Source organism: Diospyros lotus, chromosome 13 (genome assembly GCF_014633365.1).
Source record: "Diospyros lotus cultivar Yz01 chromosome 13, ASM1463336v1, whole genome shotgun sequence".
Taxonomy (NCBI): domain Eukaryota; kingdom Viridiplantae; phylum Streptophyta; class Magnoliopsida; order Ericales; family Ebenaceae; genus Diospyros; species Diospyros lotus.
In genome coordinates, this window is record NC_068350.1 from 37,007,678 (window position 1) to 37,029,646 (window position 21,969).

The 21,969-nt window shown below is 36.6% G+C and overlaps 1 protein-coding gene across 5 annotated transcripts in view; it reads right to left on the reverse strand.

The window, feature by feature from the left end:
- The window catches only part of LOC127789237 (ABC transporter A family member 1), a 115,646-nt gene that overhangs the window by 48,538 nt on the left and 45,139 nt on the right, over positions 1-21,969 (reverse strand). For 4 of the 5 annotated variants that reach the window (XM_052318069.1, XM_052318068.1, XM_052318071.1 and 1 more), the window contains 9 exons: positions 21,605-21,691; positions 20,117-20,215; positions 19,861-20,045; positions 13,138-13,192; positions 12,967-13,038; positions 11,989-12,699; positions 11,657-11,835; positions 8,820-9,030; positions 1,478-1,561 (listed from right to left, as the gene is read on the reverse strand). In XM_052318069.1, coding sequence (XP_052174029.1) covers positions 1,478-1,561; positions 8,820-9,030; positions 11,657-11,835; positions 11,989-12,699; positions 12,967-13,038; positions 13,138-13,192; positions 19,861-20,045; positions 20,117-20,215; positions 21,605-21,691 — 1,683 coding nt within the window. The remainder of the gene's footprint in view (positions 1-1,477; positions 1,562-8,819; positions 9,031-11,656; positions 11,836-11,988; positions 12,700-12,966; positions 13,039-13,137; positions 13,193-19,860; positions 20,046-20,116; positions 20,216-21,604; positions 21,692-21,969) is intronic. The other variant, XM_052318070.1, reaches the window with a different exon arrangement.

Consider the following 21,969-nt stretch of genomic DNA (forward strand, 5'->3'; position numbering starts at 1 on the left):
TCAGTGAAATTTGGGCACACATGCAGGGGTGTGTTGAGAGTAAAATAGTAGTATAAAAAATTAAGTTAATCCTCTATCTAAAAGCTTAAGCTTTTAGATCAAATGGTGGTTAATTCAATAGAATAAACTCACTAAGCACATTCAAGTAGTAGTGCCTAGTTGTATGTTGTTTACAAAAGATATTGCCTTGGTGGATGAGGCAAAAGAATGCATAAATACTAAACTCGAGATATGGAGGGAGTGCCTTTGAATCCAAAGCCTTCAAGTTGAGTAGATCAAATCAGAATATATGAAATGAAAATTTAGTAAAAATGAAGGTGTTGATGAAGTTATAGTGAGACTTGAAGATCAAGTCACTTCAATAGAAGATTGATTCAAATATCCAGAACAATTGTCTAAAAGGATGATAGGATTATTGAGTGTGTTATTCACAGAATTAAGGCACAATGGTAAAAATGAAGTGGTTATGCTTATGCAGGTGCAAAATCCCTTTAAAATTAGAAGAGAAGTAATATTATACGATTATAGAACCAGCTTTGTTGCATGCAACAAAATTTTGGGCATTGATAAGGTTGGACTGGCTCTTATTGAGGAACAAATGAATGCATGATAAATGATTAAAAAAGTTTGGTCACATGAGAAGAAAACCAATAGATACTCTGTGGCGAGAATGAATCAAATAGAAGATTAGAATATAAGAGGCAAAGGAAGACCAAAAACAAATTGATGGGGAACCCTTGGGAATAAGTTATGATTATAAATAGAGATGAAGGGTGAGCTAAAATCCATGTAGCTGATCACACCAAGATTAAGGCTTGGTATATTGTTGTCGTTGTTGCTGCAGCTGTTGTACAGTTCAAACTTCAGACAGCACAGCTCAGCTTCAGTTTGAAGCATTGCATGCCTTAGTTTGCATGCTTTATCCAATGGCACCTTCCAATCACTGAAAACTGGATCTTCCAGATGCTCTATGCCGAAGTATTGGATTTATTGGCTTTTCATAGTTTATCCAATGAAACCTTTCAATCCTTCCACTACTAATATGAAATTTGTTGGCTGTTATGAGCTTATCAGGGATTCAGACCAATATCTAAACAGAATCTGCTTTACTAGATTTTGATTCTTGCATATAGGTGGCAATAGAATTTGTTGATTATTAATACCATGATGTGCTTCATTTTTCATGGTTTTGATTCTTCTGAATGATAACTGTGTTCATAAACTATTCCCACTTCTCTTAGGTGCCCATACAAGCATGATTTCAGTGATATAGCTATGTGTCAAGGTCCATGGGAGCAAGTTTCTTGTCTTGGTATATGTAAGGAAAATGTATTGCCAAGTACACTCACAACTCTGCACCAAATTTTGTTGGCTTCAACAGCATTATCCACTACACAGTTTTTTCAACTGCAAGCTACCGAGCCAAGAAAATAGTAGTTCCATGAAGCAAAAGGCTCCCAAGACTTTGTAAACATACCTTTACAATAGCAACCGCAAAAGATGCAGGGATAAAGGAGAAAGCAATACTGAGAACCACTGCAGCTGCAAATGCATCCAAATCCTGCAAATTCATCAGATAATGATGTGATGGCCATGAGTTCTTCAACATTATAAATTGTGACAGAAACGAAAATGGAAAAACCATGTGATTGCATGATTATCTTGTAGAAAATTCGACAAAGAACAATCGACATTAAGCAAATGTCTAGTTCTATGTTAGCATGCTTATCAAAAGACAAAAGAACAAAAACAATGTCATTAAAAGAACAATCAACATTACACAAACATCTAATTCTACCTTAGCATATGCCTTATCAAAAAGACAAAAGAACAAAAACAAGAAGAAGCAAAAGCAGGAGAAGAAGAAATTGGGAAGGGGAAAATTAGAAAGAGTGTGCGCACGTGTGCGAGAGAGAGAGATTTCAATAGGAGAAGATTGCAATAATTATTTTCAAATCTAATAAATTGATTTTTTATTACACCACTAATACCTATTTATAGTCTAGAGTTTAACCAAAAAGAAAAAAAATTCAATTATATTATCTAAACAAATCTTCTACAATAAAAGCTAAAACTCAAAATCAAAATACATTTATGTTGAAGAAATAAATTAAGACCGGGTCGGGCCTTGAAGATTATCCATTATCATTTATTTATTTATTTTTGTTATTTTGCTTTATTTATTTTGCTTTGTATTATCTTGTATTATTTCTTAGAATATCTTTGTATTATCTTTTAGTGTTGTAATCTAGTAGAATAACATCTAGTCCTAGATAATAGGGTTATAATCTAGTCCTAAATCTTAGGAGAATTATTGTATAATTATTTCTGATTCATATCAATAAAGTGTGGGAATACCGCTTCCATTTTTTCCTTTCTACATGGTATCAAAGCCTCGTTAATAGGCAGATACAGTAAACCCTAGTGCCTTCATTGCATCGTCACTATCAAAGTTGGAACACTATTGTCTGGCCACCGTCTACCAGCACTACTACCACCACCATTGGGTTCGCCGTCATCAGATCGACCGACCACTGGAGACCCACTGCCGTCGAAGTCCCCACGCGCCCCCACGCGTCGCCGCCAGTCTGCATCTGACCCCACACGCCGATGTGTGAAGGTGCGTCTGTTGTCCTTTCGCCTTCAGCTACTCCATATCATCCCTCTGACGTCCTTTTAGCCCATCCCTGGTGTCGAAATCCTTTATGTTTGAGCCTTCTAGTCGTATCATGACAAAAACATCCTCATTGAACGCCCCATCTTCTGCTCCTTCATCCAACATAACCAAAGGGCTAAATCCGATTGATCAAAACCCTATAGCAGGGGAGTTGCTGAGCCTTCATCAGTCCTACTGATTAGATTGTAGGAATTATCTTCAATGGGCTCAATTGGTGAAGACCCTTCTTAAAGGACGTGGCAAAGGAAGTCACTTGACAAACAATCTACCAAAAGAAGAAGATCCATCCTTCACTATAAGGGATGTGGAGGACTCAGGATTATGTCCTAGTGGCGGAGTGCAATGCAACCGGACATAAGTAGGAATTTTGTGTTACTAAGAACAGCCAAAGAGATTTGGGAGATAGTCCAATAGACCTTCTCCAAGGTTAAAGATGCCTCTGTGATTTTTGAAGTGAAAATAAAGATCAACCCCACCAAACAAGGGCAGTTGACAGTGACCGAATACTACAACTAAATGAAGAGCTTATGGTTGGAGCTAGACCAATATCAAGCCATCAAGATGGTGTGCTCTAATTGTGATGGGCAATGGTGTAGCTATTGCAAAAAGCCTTGACACACTAGGAAAACTTGTTTCAAATTACATGGGAAGGAAGCGATCTTGAGCACAATTGGAGGCTTCAAAAATATGAAACCCCAGAGTTATCTATCCAACAAGGATCCAGAAGAAGAAGCTGATAAAGGAGAATCAGAGGCTGATCTAACTAAATTAAATACCAAGGACTTAGGCAAGCTGAAGGCCTTTCTTCGAACGTTCAAGATGGAGCTGTTAGAGTTATGCCCCACAAGCCAATTATATTTACATGTAATTGATCATATTTTTTTTCATTGTGACTCTTTATCTTCAATCAATTATTATTGTAAGGCATTATGTTTTATTTGTCATTGATGGTTGTCTTTATTATTTCCATTCTTGACAAAATCCATAGATCAAATAGGCTCATGGAATATGGTCGTGCATAGAGATGACGATCATGAAACATATTCCTTATAAACCTTGATCTTAAATGTTCCTAGTCATAGAGTTATTAGGATTGGACACTAATAACTCAGATAGACTAGCATATATGATGTATGCTCAATTAGGAGAATGTTTTGTTTCATAGACATTGGTGTGTGGACACTAGTGCATATATGTGGGTGCTTATTATAAGAATAAGTACACTGAACTAACCCGCTACAGAATTCCTAATGGTAATTGTTTATTGTCGAATTGGAATTTCTGTGTTGCAATAGTGCAGATTGGTCCTTAGACTTGAGACATCATGGTAGTCTTATATTTGACTGGTTACGCTTTGGTTCTTTTTGGATTCCAATGGAGTCATTAACAAATTATAACTGGGCGTAACCTTATCACATATGAAGGCTTGTGGATGTCGAAATAGAATTCATCACTTATCGATAAGATGAGAAGATGTCCTGTGTATTCCGATGATTTCATGACTAAGGAAATCCTTGGCTAAGGTGAGGTAAAAATCAAAAGGTGTTTTGATTTCACCTATCAAGTCATAAATCTGGAATGGATACATAGTTATTGAATGATTAGGGTTTCGTCATAAAACCATACCCTAAATTCAAAGGGGACATAGATTGATGAAAGGATTTTACTGCACGGTATTTGCAATTGAAAAGATCCGTGTTTTTCATCGTTGGCTAGGTATTCATGGCATGTTGCTAGACGTTAACTATGATATGTAGGGTTTTAGAATTAATTTGATTAATTCTAAAACTATTAATTAAAGAGTTTAATTAAGAAGCCCATAAGATGTGCTAATTAAGAAGCCCATAAGTTTAATTAAAGAGTTTAATTAATCTAATGAGTTGGGCCTTCATATAGCCCAATAGAGTTGGCCTACATCTAGCCCAATGGTGGACCTAAGGGGTTACACACTTAGGTCGAGCCCGTTCCATAATTTAAAAGAGAGATACGGCCCAATATGATTATGGGCCAAACCTAAATCGTTTAGGGTTTTTCAAAAGGCATAATTAGGGTTTTTACTCTATAAATAAGTTGAAAAATAAGGAAAAAATTCGGATCTCTCTTGGAGGCGCCTAGGGTTTGCTAGCACTACTCAAGGCATCGTGGAACGGGTCGATCGTGTGGACCGACTTGGAGGAGTTTGCGCTTGCAACTCTACGGATCAAAGAAGGCAGAATCGAAGTGACACGGTTGGTCGGTTTCTAACAGGAGCCTCATACTCCTTAGTGCAGCAAAGTAATACTCTTTCCTATACAACTTGTACAGCCTCTAAATTGGATAAGAATAGCATTTGGGTCATTGATTCAAGAGCTACGGATCATATGACCTTAATATCCATTGTTTTGAAACCTATGAAACCCTTGAACCTACCAAACATATCACCATTGCAAATGGAACAACTGTCCCTATCTCTGGAAGAGGTAGAGTGTCATTAAATCCACAGCTTCACCTTGAACATGTTCTTCATGTCCCAACCTTAGCTACCAATTTGATCTCTATACATAAACTAACCAAAGATCTTAACTGTTTGGCTGTTTTTTCACCTTCAATGTGTAAGTTGCAAGACAAGGAAACGAGGAAGATGATTGGTGTGGCTAAGGTTTAGAATAGGCTCTATCTCTTGGCCGGGGAGAGTGATTGTTCTACAAAGAGACAACAACAACTTGTGGCCTTCTCCTCCTAGTCAGCCTCTAATCTATCTTCTATTTAGAATAGCCTCTAATCTATCTTTTAAGTTAGCCCATCCCCCATTTGGAGTGTTAAAACAATTATTTCCAGATTTGTTTAAGTCTTTAGATCCTAGTAGCTTTAGGTGTGATGAATGTATTGTTGTTAAACATCATCGAGTCTCGTTTCCAATTAGTGACAAATTATCTTCAAAACCTTTCAATTTGATTCACTCTAATGTTTGGGGACCATCCAAAATACCCAATTGTTTTGGGAAAAATGGTTCATCTCATTTATCAATGATTGTACTCGCATGTGTTGGGTATTTCTTCTAAAGGATAAGGCTGTCATTGGGTCAGTGTTAATCACATTTTGCAAAATGATTCAAACCCAATTTGGTACTCCTATAAAACGGTTTAGAACGGACAATGCAAGGGATTATTTCAATACTGACTTGCATACTTATTTTCAACAAGAAGGAATCATCCATGAGTCATCTTGCATTGATACACCCCAACAAAAAGGGGTGGCTGAGAGAAAGATGCAATATCTTCTCAATGTCACTCAAACCCTCCTTCACCATCATCATGTACCAAAATATTTTTTTGGGGGAAGCAGTATTGACAACCACCTATGTCATTAATAGGGTGTTATCTAGGATTCTTAATGGTCAAAGTCTTTTCCAATGTCTAGCCTGTTTCTTGCCAAACCTCAATCTTCATACTCATTTACACTTAAAAGTGCTTGGATGTGTGTGTTTTGTTCACACTTAAAAGTGTTTAGATCCATAGAGACAAATTGGATCTAGGGCCCTTAAGTGTGTCTTCCTTAGATATTCTCCAACACAAAAGGGGTATAAATGCTATCACCCTATCACTCGAAAATTTTATGTCTCTAAAGATGTCACATTCAATGAATCACAACCATACTTTACTCCAATTCCAGATAGGCTAGATGTCATTGGACAAGCTATATGGTTTGGGAATTTCTCAACCCTAGTCTTGAAACAATAACATCCAGTGAAAGTCTCCCTTCACAAGATCCCAATCCTATTATGTCATCTCAACCTCTGCCATCTGATTTTCCTTCTGAATAGGCTCACTCGAGGCTTAGTTCTCCTATAAGATACAAAGGCTCTCCCTATGTTTACAAGAGAAGGCAGCCCATTGAAGACTTGGAGCCAAACCCATCATCAGTCCTTGACACTAGCTTGAAAATTTCACATGGTGAGGACCCTACCAACACTTCTAACCCATCTCAGACTCAACTGGAATATATAGATCTAGACATACCAATTGCAATTCGGAAAGGTGTTGGAACTTGCACCAAGCACCCATTGTCCAACTTCCTATCCTACCACCGCTTATCCCCTAACCACAGGAGCTTTCTAGCATCATTGGATACAATTTCTATTCCTAAATCAGTTGAAGAGGCTGTAAAAGACCACAACTAGAAAAAATCCATGATGGAAGAAATCAATGCCCTAGAAAGAAACCATACTTGGGAGCTAGTTCCTAGACCAAGGGATGCAAAACTAGTGGTGTGCAGGTGGATTTTTAATGTCAAATACAAGGCAGATGGAACACTTGACAGGTATAAGGCACACCTAGTTTCCAAAGGCTACACTCAATCTTATAGTATTGATTATTTAGAAACATTTGCTCATGTGGCCAGAATGACTACTGTTAGAATTCTTATAGCATTGGCAGCTAAATTTGGTTGGAAATTGTAACAATTTGATGTCAAGAATGCCTTCTTACACGGGGATTTAGAAGAAGATGTCTTTATGGAAATATCTCTAGGTTTTCAGCATAAAGGAGATGGAAAAAATCAGGTTTGTAAACTTAAGAAAGCCCTATATGAGCTCAAGCAGTCCCCACGTGCATGGTTTGACAGATTCTCAAAGGCCATGTTATCTATGGGATACCACGAAAACTAAGGGGATCATACTCTATTTATCAAGCATCAATGAGAGAATGTAACAACTTTACTTGTATATGTGGATAATATTGTGGTGACAGGGAATGATACAGTTGAACAGGGTTGTCTAAAGCACAACTTAGCTCGAGAATTTGAAATCAAAGACCGTGGCCAATTAAAGTACTTCCTAGGCATTGAAGTAGCTCACTCAAAGGAAGGCATTTTTCTGTCACAAAGAAAATATGTTTTGGATTTGCTTGATGAAATCGATTAGGAGGAAAAGGAGGACGGATACCAGTAGATCCCAATACAAAACTGCAAACAAATAAGGGTGGTCAAGAGGTAGACAAGGGAGATTTCAATGTTTGGTAGGGCGATTAATATATCTAGCACGCACTAGGCCTGACATATCATTTGCTGTTAGCCTAGTCATTCAGTTCATGCATGATCCTAATGAAGAACATAGGGCAGTAGTTTGGAAGATTCTATGTTATCTCAAAGCTACACCTGGAAAAGGGATTCTATTTACTCCTGGGACAAACTTAAGGCTTCAAGGCTATATGGATGCTGATTATGGTGGTTCTTTAGTTGACCGAAAATCCACAACTGGGTATTGTGCATTCCTAGGAGGGAATTTGATATCCTTGAAGAGTAAAAAACAAGGGGTGGTGGCTAGATCAAGTGCTGAGGCTGAGTTTAGAGTTATGGCTCTAGGTGTGTGTGAACTCTTATGGCTCAAGATCATTCTAGAAGATTTAAAAATTTCAGTGCCAAGGCCAATTGAACTTTTGGGAGATAATCAATTGGCTATAAGCATAGCCCACAATCCGATGTAGAAAGAAAAAACAAAACATATTGAGATTGATAGGCATTTCTTAAAAGAAAAATTGGATATCTCTTGCAGATTTCCTATGTTCCATCTACTCAACAAGTGTCAGATGTCCTCACAAAAGGTCTCCATAGCACTCAGTTTGAAGCCTTAGTGAGCAAGCTGGGGATGATTGACATCCACTCCCCAGCTTGAGGGGAAGTGTTGAAGAAATAAAATAAGATCGGGCCGGGCCTTGAAGATTATCCATTATCATCTTTCTATTTGTTTTTGTTATTTTGCTTTGTATTATCTTGTATTATTTCTTAGATTATCTTTGTATTATCTTTTAGTATTGCAATCTAGTAGAATAACATCTAGTCCTAGATAATAGGATTGTAATCTAGTCCTAAATCTTAGGAGAATTCTTAAGAAACTTCTTGTATAAATATTTCTGATTCATATCAATAAATGTGTGGGAATACCGCTTCCCTTTCTACAATTTCCTATCAATAGAACATTTTATTAAGTATAGCATACATACTGACAACGATTTATATGGGCATAATAAAATGTTCATATTTGTCACCATAAGAAAAAAGTACATCCTACTATTCAAAGTTCCAAACTGTGCTTTAATATGGCTTGATGATGCTATAACTCCATTAAAAAGGATATAGTAGAGGTAGCAAGATCAGAAAGGCATACATGATGTTGCAAGTGCTGGCTTTTAGTCATAGGCAGAGGGTGGTTGCGGGTTCTGATTGTCATATTTTCATTTAAAGTAGCAAGCCTAAGAATTGCTGAATTCATAACATTGATATATGTTGGACCAGCGTGCTGACAAGAACTGTTGTGCAGCAGAGTGTATCCTAGACTTCCATCATCATTCTGGTCATCCATTACAATTGCTCCATACCTACATAAGGAAGTGCACAGAACTGAGAAAACCAAGAGGAGGACAACATATCTTTGCATAACGACCAATTGCATTCAACCTTGTCTAGGAAATATAGAGATTTTGCTAAATAGCAAAAGAAAGCACTCAATACTGGTTAAAAACAATCCTAAAGAGGTAGCACAACATGTTTACAAGTCAAACTAGGACTAACAGCAAGCCATCTTCTAATTTAAAACACTTTACGAACTGAATTTTAAATTGGCAACAATAGAAGATAAATTAAAAAACAAAACAACACAACACAGCACAACACGACAACAATCACGTCTTAACCCCACTAAGTGGGGTTGGTTACATGAATTCTAGAGTGCTAAACATCTTTGTCCGTGGTCATATCCCCTCTAAGACTATTATAAAATATGTTGTATTTAATGGTTTTCTACAAAGTTTTCATTGATCTTCCTCTACCTCTATTACCACAAACTTTCTCCATTTCATTCACTTCTCTCACAGTCACAGGCGCATCTTCTAGTCTTTTCCTCACGTGTCTAAACCATTTTAATCATGCCTCCTGCAACTTCTCATAAAAAGGTGCCACTCCAACCTCATTCTGGTAATCTTGTTTTTATTTTGTCTTTTCTTATAAGGCCGTACATCCACCATAACATCCTCATCTCATATTTTGCTTATGTTGGTAGTTAATTGTCCAATATTCTTTGACATTCAACAAACATGATCTTATCCTTTTCAAAAACACTTCCCTTTAAGCTTTAAAGGCATTTTACAATTGCAAAAAATGTTAGAAGCATTCTCCACTTTAACTATCCTGTCTTGAATCTATAAGAAGCATTCTAATCTCCCCTTCTTCTTAAATAATTGATCGAAGATAATAAAACTGGTCTGTTTTTAGAATAATATGAGTAACTTGATCTATAAAGCTAGCTGTGACATTATCTACACTTCTATATTTACTTTACTTTCCATATATTTAGCTTTCAACTTGCACAACTTAAAACCTTTGAATTCTAGGTGTTCCTCCACAAATTGAAGCTTAGCATTTCTTTTGTTCCATCCACCATGATAATATAATTTGCAAATAACGTACACCAAGGCATTTTTTCGTAGGAGTGTTTTATGAATTCATCTATCATAAGAGCAAAGACCTAATCAGCACAATACAAATCCTTGATGTAATTCAATTATAATTAAAAAGGCTTCAATATCTCCTCTACGAGTTTTCACAAGCATTTATGTTTGATAATACAGGCCCTTAATAACCTGTATATAAGCAATCTAAACTCCTCTCCTCTCTAAAATCGTCCACAACAAGGAATAAGAAAATGATATACCTATTTAATAAGTGAAATGAAGAGTCAACTTCAATGCGATATTCATCTGATAATCAAAAGGGGACAGCCCGTACACCTCCTAGAAATTTACTACAAAACTTGAGCACAGAACTTATTACAACCATGTCCCCATTATTCACTCTACCTCAATGCATCCAGTGTTCCGATGGATTGCCAAAAACTTTAAATCTATCAGCTGAGGATTCAGATTCACGCATCTTAAATTTTCTCGAGCAGTTTTTATCACACTATCCTCAATAAATAAATTCATTTAGCTGCTTACTGCTACAAGAAGTGCAACATGATAGGTGAGACAGGTATGGAATTAAGAGCAACTGATGGGGGCTTGCAGCACTCATGTTTTCTAGAGGCCTCAAGGGTTCAGTCAGGCTAGAGAACTGCAGAATTGGCAGTGAGATAGCAAACATTTGACTCTGCATCTCCTTCTGCCAGGTTTGAGATGGGCAGCTTTGGTATGTATAAACCTATTGGTAACCTCCCCATCCAATGAATAATGAGTGTATTTTTTACATCCTATACTGTAAAATTTTCTATTTCCAGTCAGGATTAGTCAATGGTTTCTCTGCAACTGCTGGTGCTATTCACAGAAGGAAAAATATAAACACCAAGTTTACAAAAGGTGATTTGTCAGTGGCTGCCTATTTGCAAAAACCCAAAATTTTAGCCGAAAAGAAAAGAAAGAAGAAAATGATAATAATACACACACACACACACACACATATCAGCATAACATATTGTGATTCCCGCCACTCAATGACCCAACTGTCCCACAAGATCCTTTCGAGGTTCAGGTGTTTCTTTATAAGTAGATTAGATTTAAGGTTCAAATCATGTCCAAATTCATACTAATATTCTAGACTTCAGCACAAGATTAATATAAATATCCAAACAGAATTTGTTTTATGCCTAGCAACTGCCATTTTAAACAGGAACCCATACATTTTTACAGCCATACAAGTTATAGAAAAGTAGCATCAACTTGCCTGCATTGCAAAGCCAGTCAACAGTACGGATCATAAATATGCATAATTAGCACAAGCTAAGGCTGTCAGAGAAAAAACATAAGAGAAGCTTGGAACAGAAATGGTACATGTTGACGCTGGTATAAGGTAGAGAAAAATATCCATATAAAACATGCATGTATAACCATTTCACTTAGGATATGGTAGTTTCAGTTAAATACTGTACGAAAAACCATGAGATGAGTAATAACCCCAAAACATAATGGAAAAACCCAAGCGCATTAAAGTACATAGAAGTTCATCAGAACACACCTAGACTGGTACGATTCATTAAAGCTAGACATCAGATATTCACTCATAGAAAGAAGGGCAGGACCCAATGTTGGCCCTGCTGCCTCAATAGCATCCGTCAAAGCCTTTTCTGACTGAGGGAATCTATATGCACTTGGCCTAAACTTCTGAATCCAACCCCCTTTAACAAAATGGGAAACCTGCAGTATTCATAGCCAATCAATGAGAGATATTCAGCATATGATTGTTCCCAGAATTGCAATATTCTAATAAGGATAACCTCAGTTCATTTAAACACGTTTCTAATTTTTTATATGTAAAGAAAGCAGGAAATGCAAACGAAGACAACAAACCTTATTTGAGATAGGCCACCGTAGATCAAAAGGTATTGGGGCATCACCACCTCCACCACTTAAAAGAGGATTAAAATATGAAGTCGTAAGTGTAACAGACTGCTGGTCAGGATGTGGTTTAAGTTGAAGAAAAAGAAGACCAAAAAACAAGAAGACAGCAGGAATCACTAGCTGAAAAACAATTGTTCTCCGATCTCTTCGAGCAGATATTGCCCTCTTTAAAAATAATGCTTTAGAATGTTCCCAGAATGTTGACCTTACTAGGAAGTAACAGCAACAGCAACAACATTGCATGCTTACAAAGTTCAAGAAACTCTGCACGGTATCCACAAGTAAACTGCGAGCTCTCCTCATTACTGTAACAATGATTTCAATGACTCTATATTTTCCACTTACTTTTAGGGGCATAATATTCCTTGGAGCAGAGTCATCAGAGGCTCGAGAAACAATAGAATCAGATCCAAGCAGAGTTTTCTTATCCTCAATGCACTCGGCTTTATTAATGTCACATCCTGCAACTCTCAAGAATACCTCTTCAAGAGTTGTCACAGATATACCATAAGTCTCAATGCCAAAAGACCGATTGTGCTCCTTAGCTTCAGATTCTGAATTCGGACCTGATCTTCTGATGCAATTTTCAATTTCCCTAAACATGCTCTCAAAGGACGATGAAGACGCTAAAGGAAGCTTGAAGCAAATCTCTGTGCCAACCTTTAAAGGGAAATACTCACATGTAGTTAATTTCTAGAGAAAAATATTTTTTTTTTCAAATTACAAAATATGTTGATACATAATACACTTCAATTACAATAGAATGCATACTTCTATTATATTAGTTGAGTTGGCTCCAAATATTAGACCACTTAACAATCAGACACCTCCACTTGTTCAACTAGTTGTTCATGATTCTGCTAATTAAACAATATTGTTTTATGCAGTTACACATTAAGGAGGGGAGAAAAGAGATCAGATGAATACTTCGCTCACACATGTTGCTGAAGGAACATGTCGGTAAACAATATCAGCAGCTACAGTGGCACTGGGAACCGCCTGAATTGAGACAATTGCAAAAGGAAATTATGACCGTTGAAATCCAAAACTAATAACTAATTGAGAAGACAAATGGAAAAATTAATGAGAACAGCATACCTTAGCCAAAGTAAGAGTATAACCAACCCCATATTGGTGCTTCAAGAAAAGTGAGCTGTTAAAAACAGAAAGAGCAAGTTTGAAAAAATGACGACAGAAATAATTGTCTGCTGGACTGTATACTGATATCAAATTGTCAGTAAGACAGCATGGTTCAATTCCCCATAAACAAAATATTCTACAAATAACATATAGTTGTTGCAGAAAAAAGTTTAAAATTGTAAAAGATTTCAAGAATAAATTTATACTTCAGAAACAGAAAACGTTTTCTAGCTAAGCTTGCATTGGCTAAACAACTGAACCATTTCAGAAACACAGTAAAATATGACTAGGAATAAGAAACAAGGCAATGATTATCTAAATATTGTCAATGAAACATTGGCTTACATGAAGCTTGCCCAAGAAAACTTCAATTTTGTAATTGAAGTTGACTCCTATTAAATGTGAGTGTTGACTCCTATTAAAAAAAGGAAGATTTGTATCTATCTCTTTGTTCAATCTCTTTGGCCTTTCAGAATTGTACATATGTTTTGGTAAAATTACAAACAGTGGCAACCTAGCTGGCTCTACATAACTTTCCCATTTTATATGAACTTTACATGGTACTACAGCACTTCAGTCCTCCATAGCCCTCCTAATCCATAATATTAATTTAATTAGCATTTTTGCGTGTTTCAAAGCAGACTGTCACATCCATAATATACATAGGTTGTGCTTACAAAAAAGAAGGATCATTCGTCTAGGCCAACAAACCCACCTGTAGGTTCACCTGCCACCAATGAGATTGCCCTTGAAGCCCCATTGGCCGGTGGATCAGCCACTTCATTATGCATAGTTAGGCAGCCAGTGCACAAGATCCAACACTAAGAATTCTATGAGCACCATGGAATGAAATTTTGCCACCATATACAATATCTACTAAAAAATTTGACATTACATGCATAATCAAATGCCAATTCCTTTCAGTGCTAATTTCCATTTAATTTGATAAAATGAAGCAATTTTTATAGTGGTGGTGAATGGTTTTAACTTCAAAAACTCCAGCAACCAACCATCGCTGTTCCTTTTTGTGCCAATTTCCATTTAATTTGATAAAATAAAGCACTTTTTGTACGGTGGTTATACATAATTCCAACTTTGGAAACTCTGGCAGCCAACCACTAAAAGGTCCATGGCAATACCAGATCACCTTAGTCATAAACTCTATGCAATCCTATCAATAAACTTCAAATGTATAACCTACCCTTTCCCCAGACCAAAAACTGATTGAACTGTACAGCCATATTCTTGGTTTCTTGAAATTATTCTACATCAACAGCTCCAGAATCTAACCCTTCCATTCTCCTCCAATTTCACAAAATAGTCCGTTATTCTTTTTCTTGGCTAATTTAGTCAAATCATAATTACAAGTTGCAGTTCACAACCCATAAATAAAGTAGTTTGTAGATGAAAATAGTCCATCGTGATTCCCTTTTTGGGCTAATTTAGTCAAATCATTATTACATGTTGCAGTTCACAACCCCTAAATAACAACATTTTCATCATACAAACCACTTCTATTTACTCTATTCCTTTTCATATAACACAACTCTCCTTTGGATACAACCAGCCCCACTATCTACAACATCATGTTTTGAAAATTCAGCAAGCTGTGTGAAGTATGATCACCAAACAACAAGAGGTGTGGAATTGAAGAGAGCTCAAGTAAGATAGATGGGAAGATTGGCAGTGGAAACTCTTGACCAGCGCTACATCAAGAGAGGCCCTCCTTAGATGGTGGCAAGCTCACCTTATACAAGACACCTAAGCTTCAAATATTGGCACCAAGTTGGCCCTTGGACACCTATGAGGCCTAGGAGATCAAGCCATAAGGACTGTTATGAATAGCTCCTCACCAGAAAAAGTATGAATAGCTCACTCTCTTGATCTTGACATCACCTTTGGATTGAAGATAATTCTGCAACAGAGGACTGTTATGAAGAACATAACCCTATTGCAACAAGCAAACTAAGCAGCGAAATCCAATCTCAGCAGAGATCAATGCAAACTCTCTGCAAAAGTTGTTGAGAATTCACTAGTTTGATAGTATTAGGAGCTGTATATATTAGTTGTACCTTGTACCTAGCTTAGGTAACTTGTACATAGCACTTAGTGTTTTAGTAAAAATACTTGTAGCCCTAGCTTAATAGAAGTGAATCCATTTTTATTGAGCCAACTTGTTATATTTAATTTATTTTGGAGTTTTGATAATTAACAAAAAGACCAATCTTGACTTATGTAAAAATCGTTAACCCCCAATTTTATTTTCTAATATTTTTTTATGGCTTTAATTCAAGTAAAGTATGTTTATTTACTCAAATCATTTTGCAAATATGATTTAATGAAGAAAATTATGAAGAAAATTCATTTTCTGCATAGTTGTATCATTAGTCGACTAATCCTATGGCATTAGTCGAATGAGCTAAGAACATCTCTGCATAAGTGTTCTCTCTCTTGCAGCATTAGTTGACTTGGCCGAGAAGTGTTTTTCCATTAGTTGACTAAACCTCTCCATAAGTCGACTCTAGATCCAAGTAAGTCGACTAAAGATCCAGGTAAGTCGACTATTGATTTATATTAGTCGACTAAAGGTTCAGCTTAGTTGACTATTCGAGTCTAATGGGCAAAAATTTTTAAAAGGAAAGCAGGTTGCCCTAAGGAGTATATATACACCTTAAGCATGGATTGAAGGTTCACTAATCACGTTCTGAACATTCCAAGAGCTGCCAAAAAGAATTCTCAAAGTCCTCATTGCTTTATTCAAGATCAACAAGGCTTGCGTGCCCTATTGCTCAATTAACATCGAGCCCAAGGCAGTCAGAGGTCGAAGCGTTGAAAAGAGATTTGTTTTCATCTCCATCAACTGAGGGTATAATCAATTATTATTTCACCATTGCCTTGTAATATTTTGATTTCATGGTTTATTTGTGTCCCTGTGAGGACGATCTCTGTAATCGTTAAACTATTGTGTGGTTTGTTTCGGTTTCCTAGATCCGGTGAAAATCTAGGTGTTTGTGTGTAGTTTCCAAGGTAAGCTAAGGGAAAACCTTGACGTTGATTGATTTAGTGAAACTTCAAGAGTGATTGAGATCTTGGGAGTGTGGATAAGTGTTTGTGACACACCGAACCACTATACATGGCCATGTTTATTACTCGTTCTTTATTGCTTTCATATTTGTATTATTGTTTGCAGTAACTTAGATACAATATAAGATTGAATTAAATAAACAAAAAAAATAAAAAAAATTAATCACTCAATTCATCCCACCCCCTCTTGATTGGCCATTACCTAAGGGACCAACAGTTTTTTCCCTCCACTCTCTCTTTTACCTCTCTTTTTTTCTCTTAATTCTATATATCATTTCACATGGTATCAGAGCCATTGAGAGGTAAATCTGACAATCAAGTTACTCTTAATATCACCTCTAATCCTTTTTTCCATGAAAGGTTCTATTACTAACATGTTTACTTCCCTTGTGGGTAATGTATTTGGGTTCAAAGCTCTGCGCGCTCTATGTCTGGAAGATTGTGAATCCCTACTTCGTATTCTAAAACTTTCCAAGGACCACCTCATGGTATCCAAGTTGAAAGAGATAAATTGAACAAGTATGGCCGTCCAGTCTCCCAGGGCCTGGTCAAGTATGGCCGTCCAGTCTCCCAGGGCCTGGTTGAAAAGGATGCCCCAATAGAACTCCTTTGTTCAATAATGATTTGGAGTGTTGAAAATTGAAAGTGAAGTAGCTCCTACCTACAAGAGCATCTGCCTTTTTTCGGAGCCAAGGAACCCAACGAACATGAGATCTTTCTTTTGACTCTTTTGAGGTAGCATCTATTCCATGACCAAAATAGGGGAAGATACACGTTACACCACGATTTTGAATCAAAAGAGAGATTTCAAGAAATGCCAAATCTATTCACTCTATCAATAACCAATTCGGGTCTGGTGTATCATAAGGGATTTTCCTTTTCTATTGATTCTTATAGATTGGATCAAAAACAATTCTTGAATGAGGTATTCAACCCTAGGTATAAATTGGAAAAAAAATCTTTATTGGCTCTACCTCTTATTTTTTACGAAGAGAATGAATAAGAATTGCTAGGCAGTTTCCTCAACTAATTCAGAAGCCCTTCTTTCGATTGACTCAGCTATTGATACAGATGTTGGCTACTCTCAGACATTCTCATATCATCTACAAGGAAGCTAGATGTTGGATGTGCAGATTTAGTTGAATATTCATAAATAGCAAGGTACCTGTTATTAAGTCATATGTCTCAACTATACACACTATTTCCTGAACTACGTCCACTAGGTTTCATCAATTTGCAAATTCTTCCTCACCTAGTGAGAAAGAATGAAATTGGCTGATGTCATGAGGATACTAGGTAGTATAGATATCATTATGGGGGAAGTTGATCATTGAAATGAGTTTTTGATATGACGGCAGTGCAAGCTACAAAAAAAGGGCACCGCTTACTCAAACACTAGTATTGTCTAAGCATCCCACAACTGATTCTAGAACAACAAATACACATTCAATTCCCTTTCTAGCATCAGTTACTAATTCAATTGGCTTGGATGAAATTCTTTGAAATAAACTGTCACTTTGTACAAGAAAAACTGGTCTCTAGTGAGATTTTTAAGGCATTTCTAGGGACTATGGATCAACTGGATGACCTGTGTCCTAAAGCTCTTTGAGGTCCAAGGATTGAGTACATTTCTTCCTAGCTAGGCACGTAGGATGTGTTGTTGCTGCTTGAGGGGGAGTGTTGAGAATTCATATTAGTTTGTTATATATTAGTTGTACCTTGTACCTAGCTTAGGTTACTTGTACATAGAAGTTACAGTGTTTTAGTAAAAATACTTGTAACCCTAGCATAATTCCCTCCAATCACCCTTTTCCTTATCTTCTTTTCTCTCAGTTTTGTATATCATTCCACAAAAGTAATCAAAGATCTTCCAAAACTTTGTATGAAATGAACTACAACTTTGTGTGAATTCCAATAAAAAATTGCAACTAAAATCCATCAAATCCAATCGCAACTCAGCAATTCAGAAAGTCACAACTCAAATACAGTGCAAATCCAGCAATTGTGAACTCCAACAGCAAACCCTAAGTGTGTGGCATTCAATCGCAAACCATAAGAGCAACATTCAATCGCAAAATCCAGTAATATTCCAATTGCGAACTCTAATCACAAATAATCAAATTCCAGCAAAGTATGGTTGCAAACTTTAGCTTGCAAAATCCAATCGAGACACCCTATCACAAAACCTAGGTTGCAAAATCCAGGTAGATACCATCACAAGCTTCAATGGACACTGCAATTGAAATCCAAGAACTCCAACTACATCTAATTTCCATCTGAATTTACAATGATTATCAGATTCTCTTTTGTATGGCTCTAATACCATGAAGAAACTAAGAGAGAGAGAGAGAGAGAGAGAGAGAGAGAGAGAAGCAGACAGGCAGAACAAAGAAAGCCTAGATTGAAAACAGAACAGTATGTCTATTCAGTCAGTCAGGGAAAACAGATCATAACACCTTATGTGTGTACACTATCTACTATTTACACTAAAGCTACAACGTATATGTACACTACAACTACGTTGGTGGTCCATGTGAATGAGGCTAACACATCGTCAACCTTTCTACATGATCTAGGAGGTTTCAATGCAAAAACCAACAAAGGAGTCCACAACTATCCCATTTATAAAGCAACCAATTACATCCAATCTCTTGTCCACAAGCCTTAAAACTTTGTTCCGACATATTAAACCCCAAGATTGTCCCCATGTGTTATGCTAAATTAGTGACCCTCTAGTGATATGAATAATGAAACTTCAATTTTTCATTTTCCCTAAGACTTTAAAACACATTTATTTTCCTGATATTCCTTCCCGACCTTTGCCTCTTAACAATATTTAGCAAATTAAAAGAAAAGGACCAAGAATAGGTCATGCATAAAGTTGAAAGCAATTTAAATGTTGATATCAACAATAATGTATCCTCATACAACTATTTTTGAACTTACCACACAAATGAATCAATATACCATTGGCATTGATTGAAAGTAAAATTCAAGTACATCTGAGCAGACGCAGTTAGGTATAACAAATATTGAAGGCGAGCATAGCAACAATGAAGTTGCTCAATTGTGACTAGAAGGTTGAAATGGCCTCTTTAGAAAAGGTCATCCTAGTGCATGAGGTTCCCCCCATGAGAGTTAGACAAGTGTAATCTTTGTAAGTAGCCTTACACTTGTTATGCAAAATGGTTGTTTCTAAAGTTCAAACCCATGATCATCCAACCATAAAGGTTGCCACAAAGGCTCATGCTTGGAAATAGCCTCTTTGCAATGTGTGTGTGTGTGTATAAATATATATATATATATGTAAGGCTGCATACAAAAATGACCCTCCCTCAATCATCGCAAAGCAAGTTGCCTCATACATGTGGGTATGTATGTAAGGCTACCTACAAAATAACCATCCCTCAATCATTGGACAACAAGTTGCCTCAACCATAGCCCGTTTCAAGAATATTGCCAAATACTACTATAGTAAAAGAAGCCCCATGTGCTTTCAATGTTCTCATTTTGAAAAAGAATATTATACGTACAGCCAAAGGCCAATAAAGGAAGAAATTAGCATCTAAAAAAGCCTATTGAATTGATCATAAATACCTGCCACAGCATTTCAGTGAACCATTTGCCATGATAGCTATCCGATCTCCTAACACATCAGCTTCATCCATAGAGTGTGTTGTTAGCAGTATAATCCTTCCTTTCTTAATCTTTTTGATTAATTGCCACGTCATCCTCATTGAATATGGATCCATTCCACTAGTAGGTTCATCAAGAATAATAACCTGTACAAGAAAAAAAAGTAGGAACAAATTATTTCACATCCCAAACAAAGAGAAAAGACAGCAATGCTCACCTTACTATTTCCAATTAGTGCAATTCCAAGGGACAACTTCCTTTTCATGCCTCCAGAAAGTGCCCTCACAACAGTATTAACTTTATCAGCCAATCCCACCTATGCGTAATAAACAAAAACAACTTATATTAACAAAAGCAGAATTTTATCAAACTAGTCCAAACAGAGGTGCATAAATGAATCTAGATGATAATATCCCTCCTCCTCACTCTCCTCATTTCTGCCCTAAAAACAATGAACACGTAAGTGATCTAACGGTAGATCAATAACAAAAACCAATTAGGTAGATATGAAGCTGTTTCTCCAAGTGAAATGTAATCAGTGAGCACAAAGATCACTGACATGGAATCTGCTCCAAACCTTATAAGGTAAACCACATGGCAAAAAGATAAAATTTCTACTTGTTTTCGCTGAAACAGCCAAAAGATTTCTTCTTCCTAAGAGAACAATGCATAAAACAAGTGGAACAATAATTCTAGCATTTCCATCAAAACATGGTAAAACATGCCAACATTATCATAGAATAACTTATGGCTCCAAACATTTGTAAGAATCATCAAATTTTTCTTGTTTCCTGAAATATTAACAACATTTTCCATTTCCATGTTAATTGTAAAAGACATGGAAATGAAATTAGATGCTTGCATCAAGTATCATTGGCAAGTATAAATTGACAAACTAAGTTGCTGTCTGATATAGCAATAGACACTAAAAAACTTAAGCTAACAGAATGTAGACATGAAAAAGGCAACTGCATAATCCAGAAAGCAATAAAGACAAGTGCCCGCCAAAGTTGCCTTTAGACCACTGTCTCTAATTGGACCCATTTCCTAAAGGAATCAGAGCTTTGGTGCAGGAGGCTATACATCCAAGCACATAAACATTTATGGGGTGCCAAAAAGTTTATCCACTTTGTCCTGGCACAGAATTCAGTTCTGTTTATTTTGTTTAGTTTTGTCCCTCTTTGATCTCTATGGTTAAGACAATATCAGAAGGGCAGTGTTAGGTAGCTTGATATACATTGATGCCTTCCAACAACTAAAGCTTTGACATAAGAAATCCAACAGTTAGATGTTACATAATTCTATTCACATGAACTACATTTATCCAAACTGCACTCAAGGAAATTTAGTTGTGCATCAAAGAATCTCAAGCAAACATCTACCTGGGGCTCATTTTGAAATTATTAGAGAAGACTGTGCAAGATAAAAAGCACAACAATGAAAGCCTTATTATCCAAGGAGAATCAAGAAGTTTGCCCACCGGAGGAGAGGATCGCAGTTCCTTGTTCATATGGGATAAAAAAGAACTACTGATGCTAAAACTTGCAATTGTTCAAGACATGTCAATTCCAAAGATGCCCATCTTTTTCCTTTTAATATAGATTTTACCTGTACTTGCATGGATACAGTCCAAGTTGCAATTATGGAAAATTTGCATATCAGATGAATGCCACAGGCTCACTGACAAGTAATGCCAAAAACTCACCTCCTCAACCATTTCAAGCACAACCTTCTCCAGAGATTCTTTCTTCACACCTTTCAAATTAGCAAATATTTCTAAATGCTCCTTCACCTGATAACAGTAATAATAAGAGTTAGACTAACTGCCATGCTGAAGCATAACCAAATTGGATAGTCACAACAGAGCCAGCACAGTCCCAGTTTCCAATATTTGAGTTACAAATATTCACTTATGATAATGCCATGAATATAAATCATTCTCAAACTCTGAAACAGTGCAGCATCCTGATATCATGATTTGAATAAACTTCAGTAACTTAATTATTTATAAGAGAATCATAACTCGGTTGCCTTTACAAAGGTTAGATGTGGAGGAATTAAGGTGATACA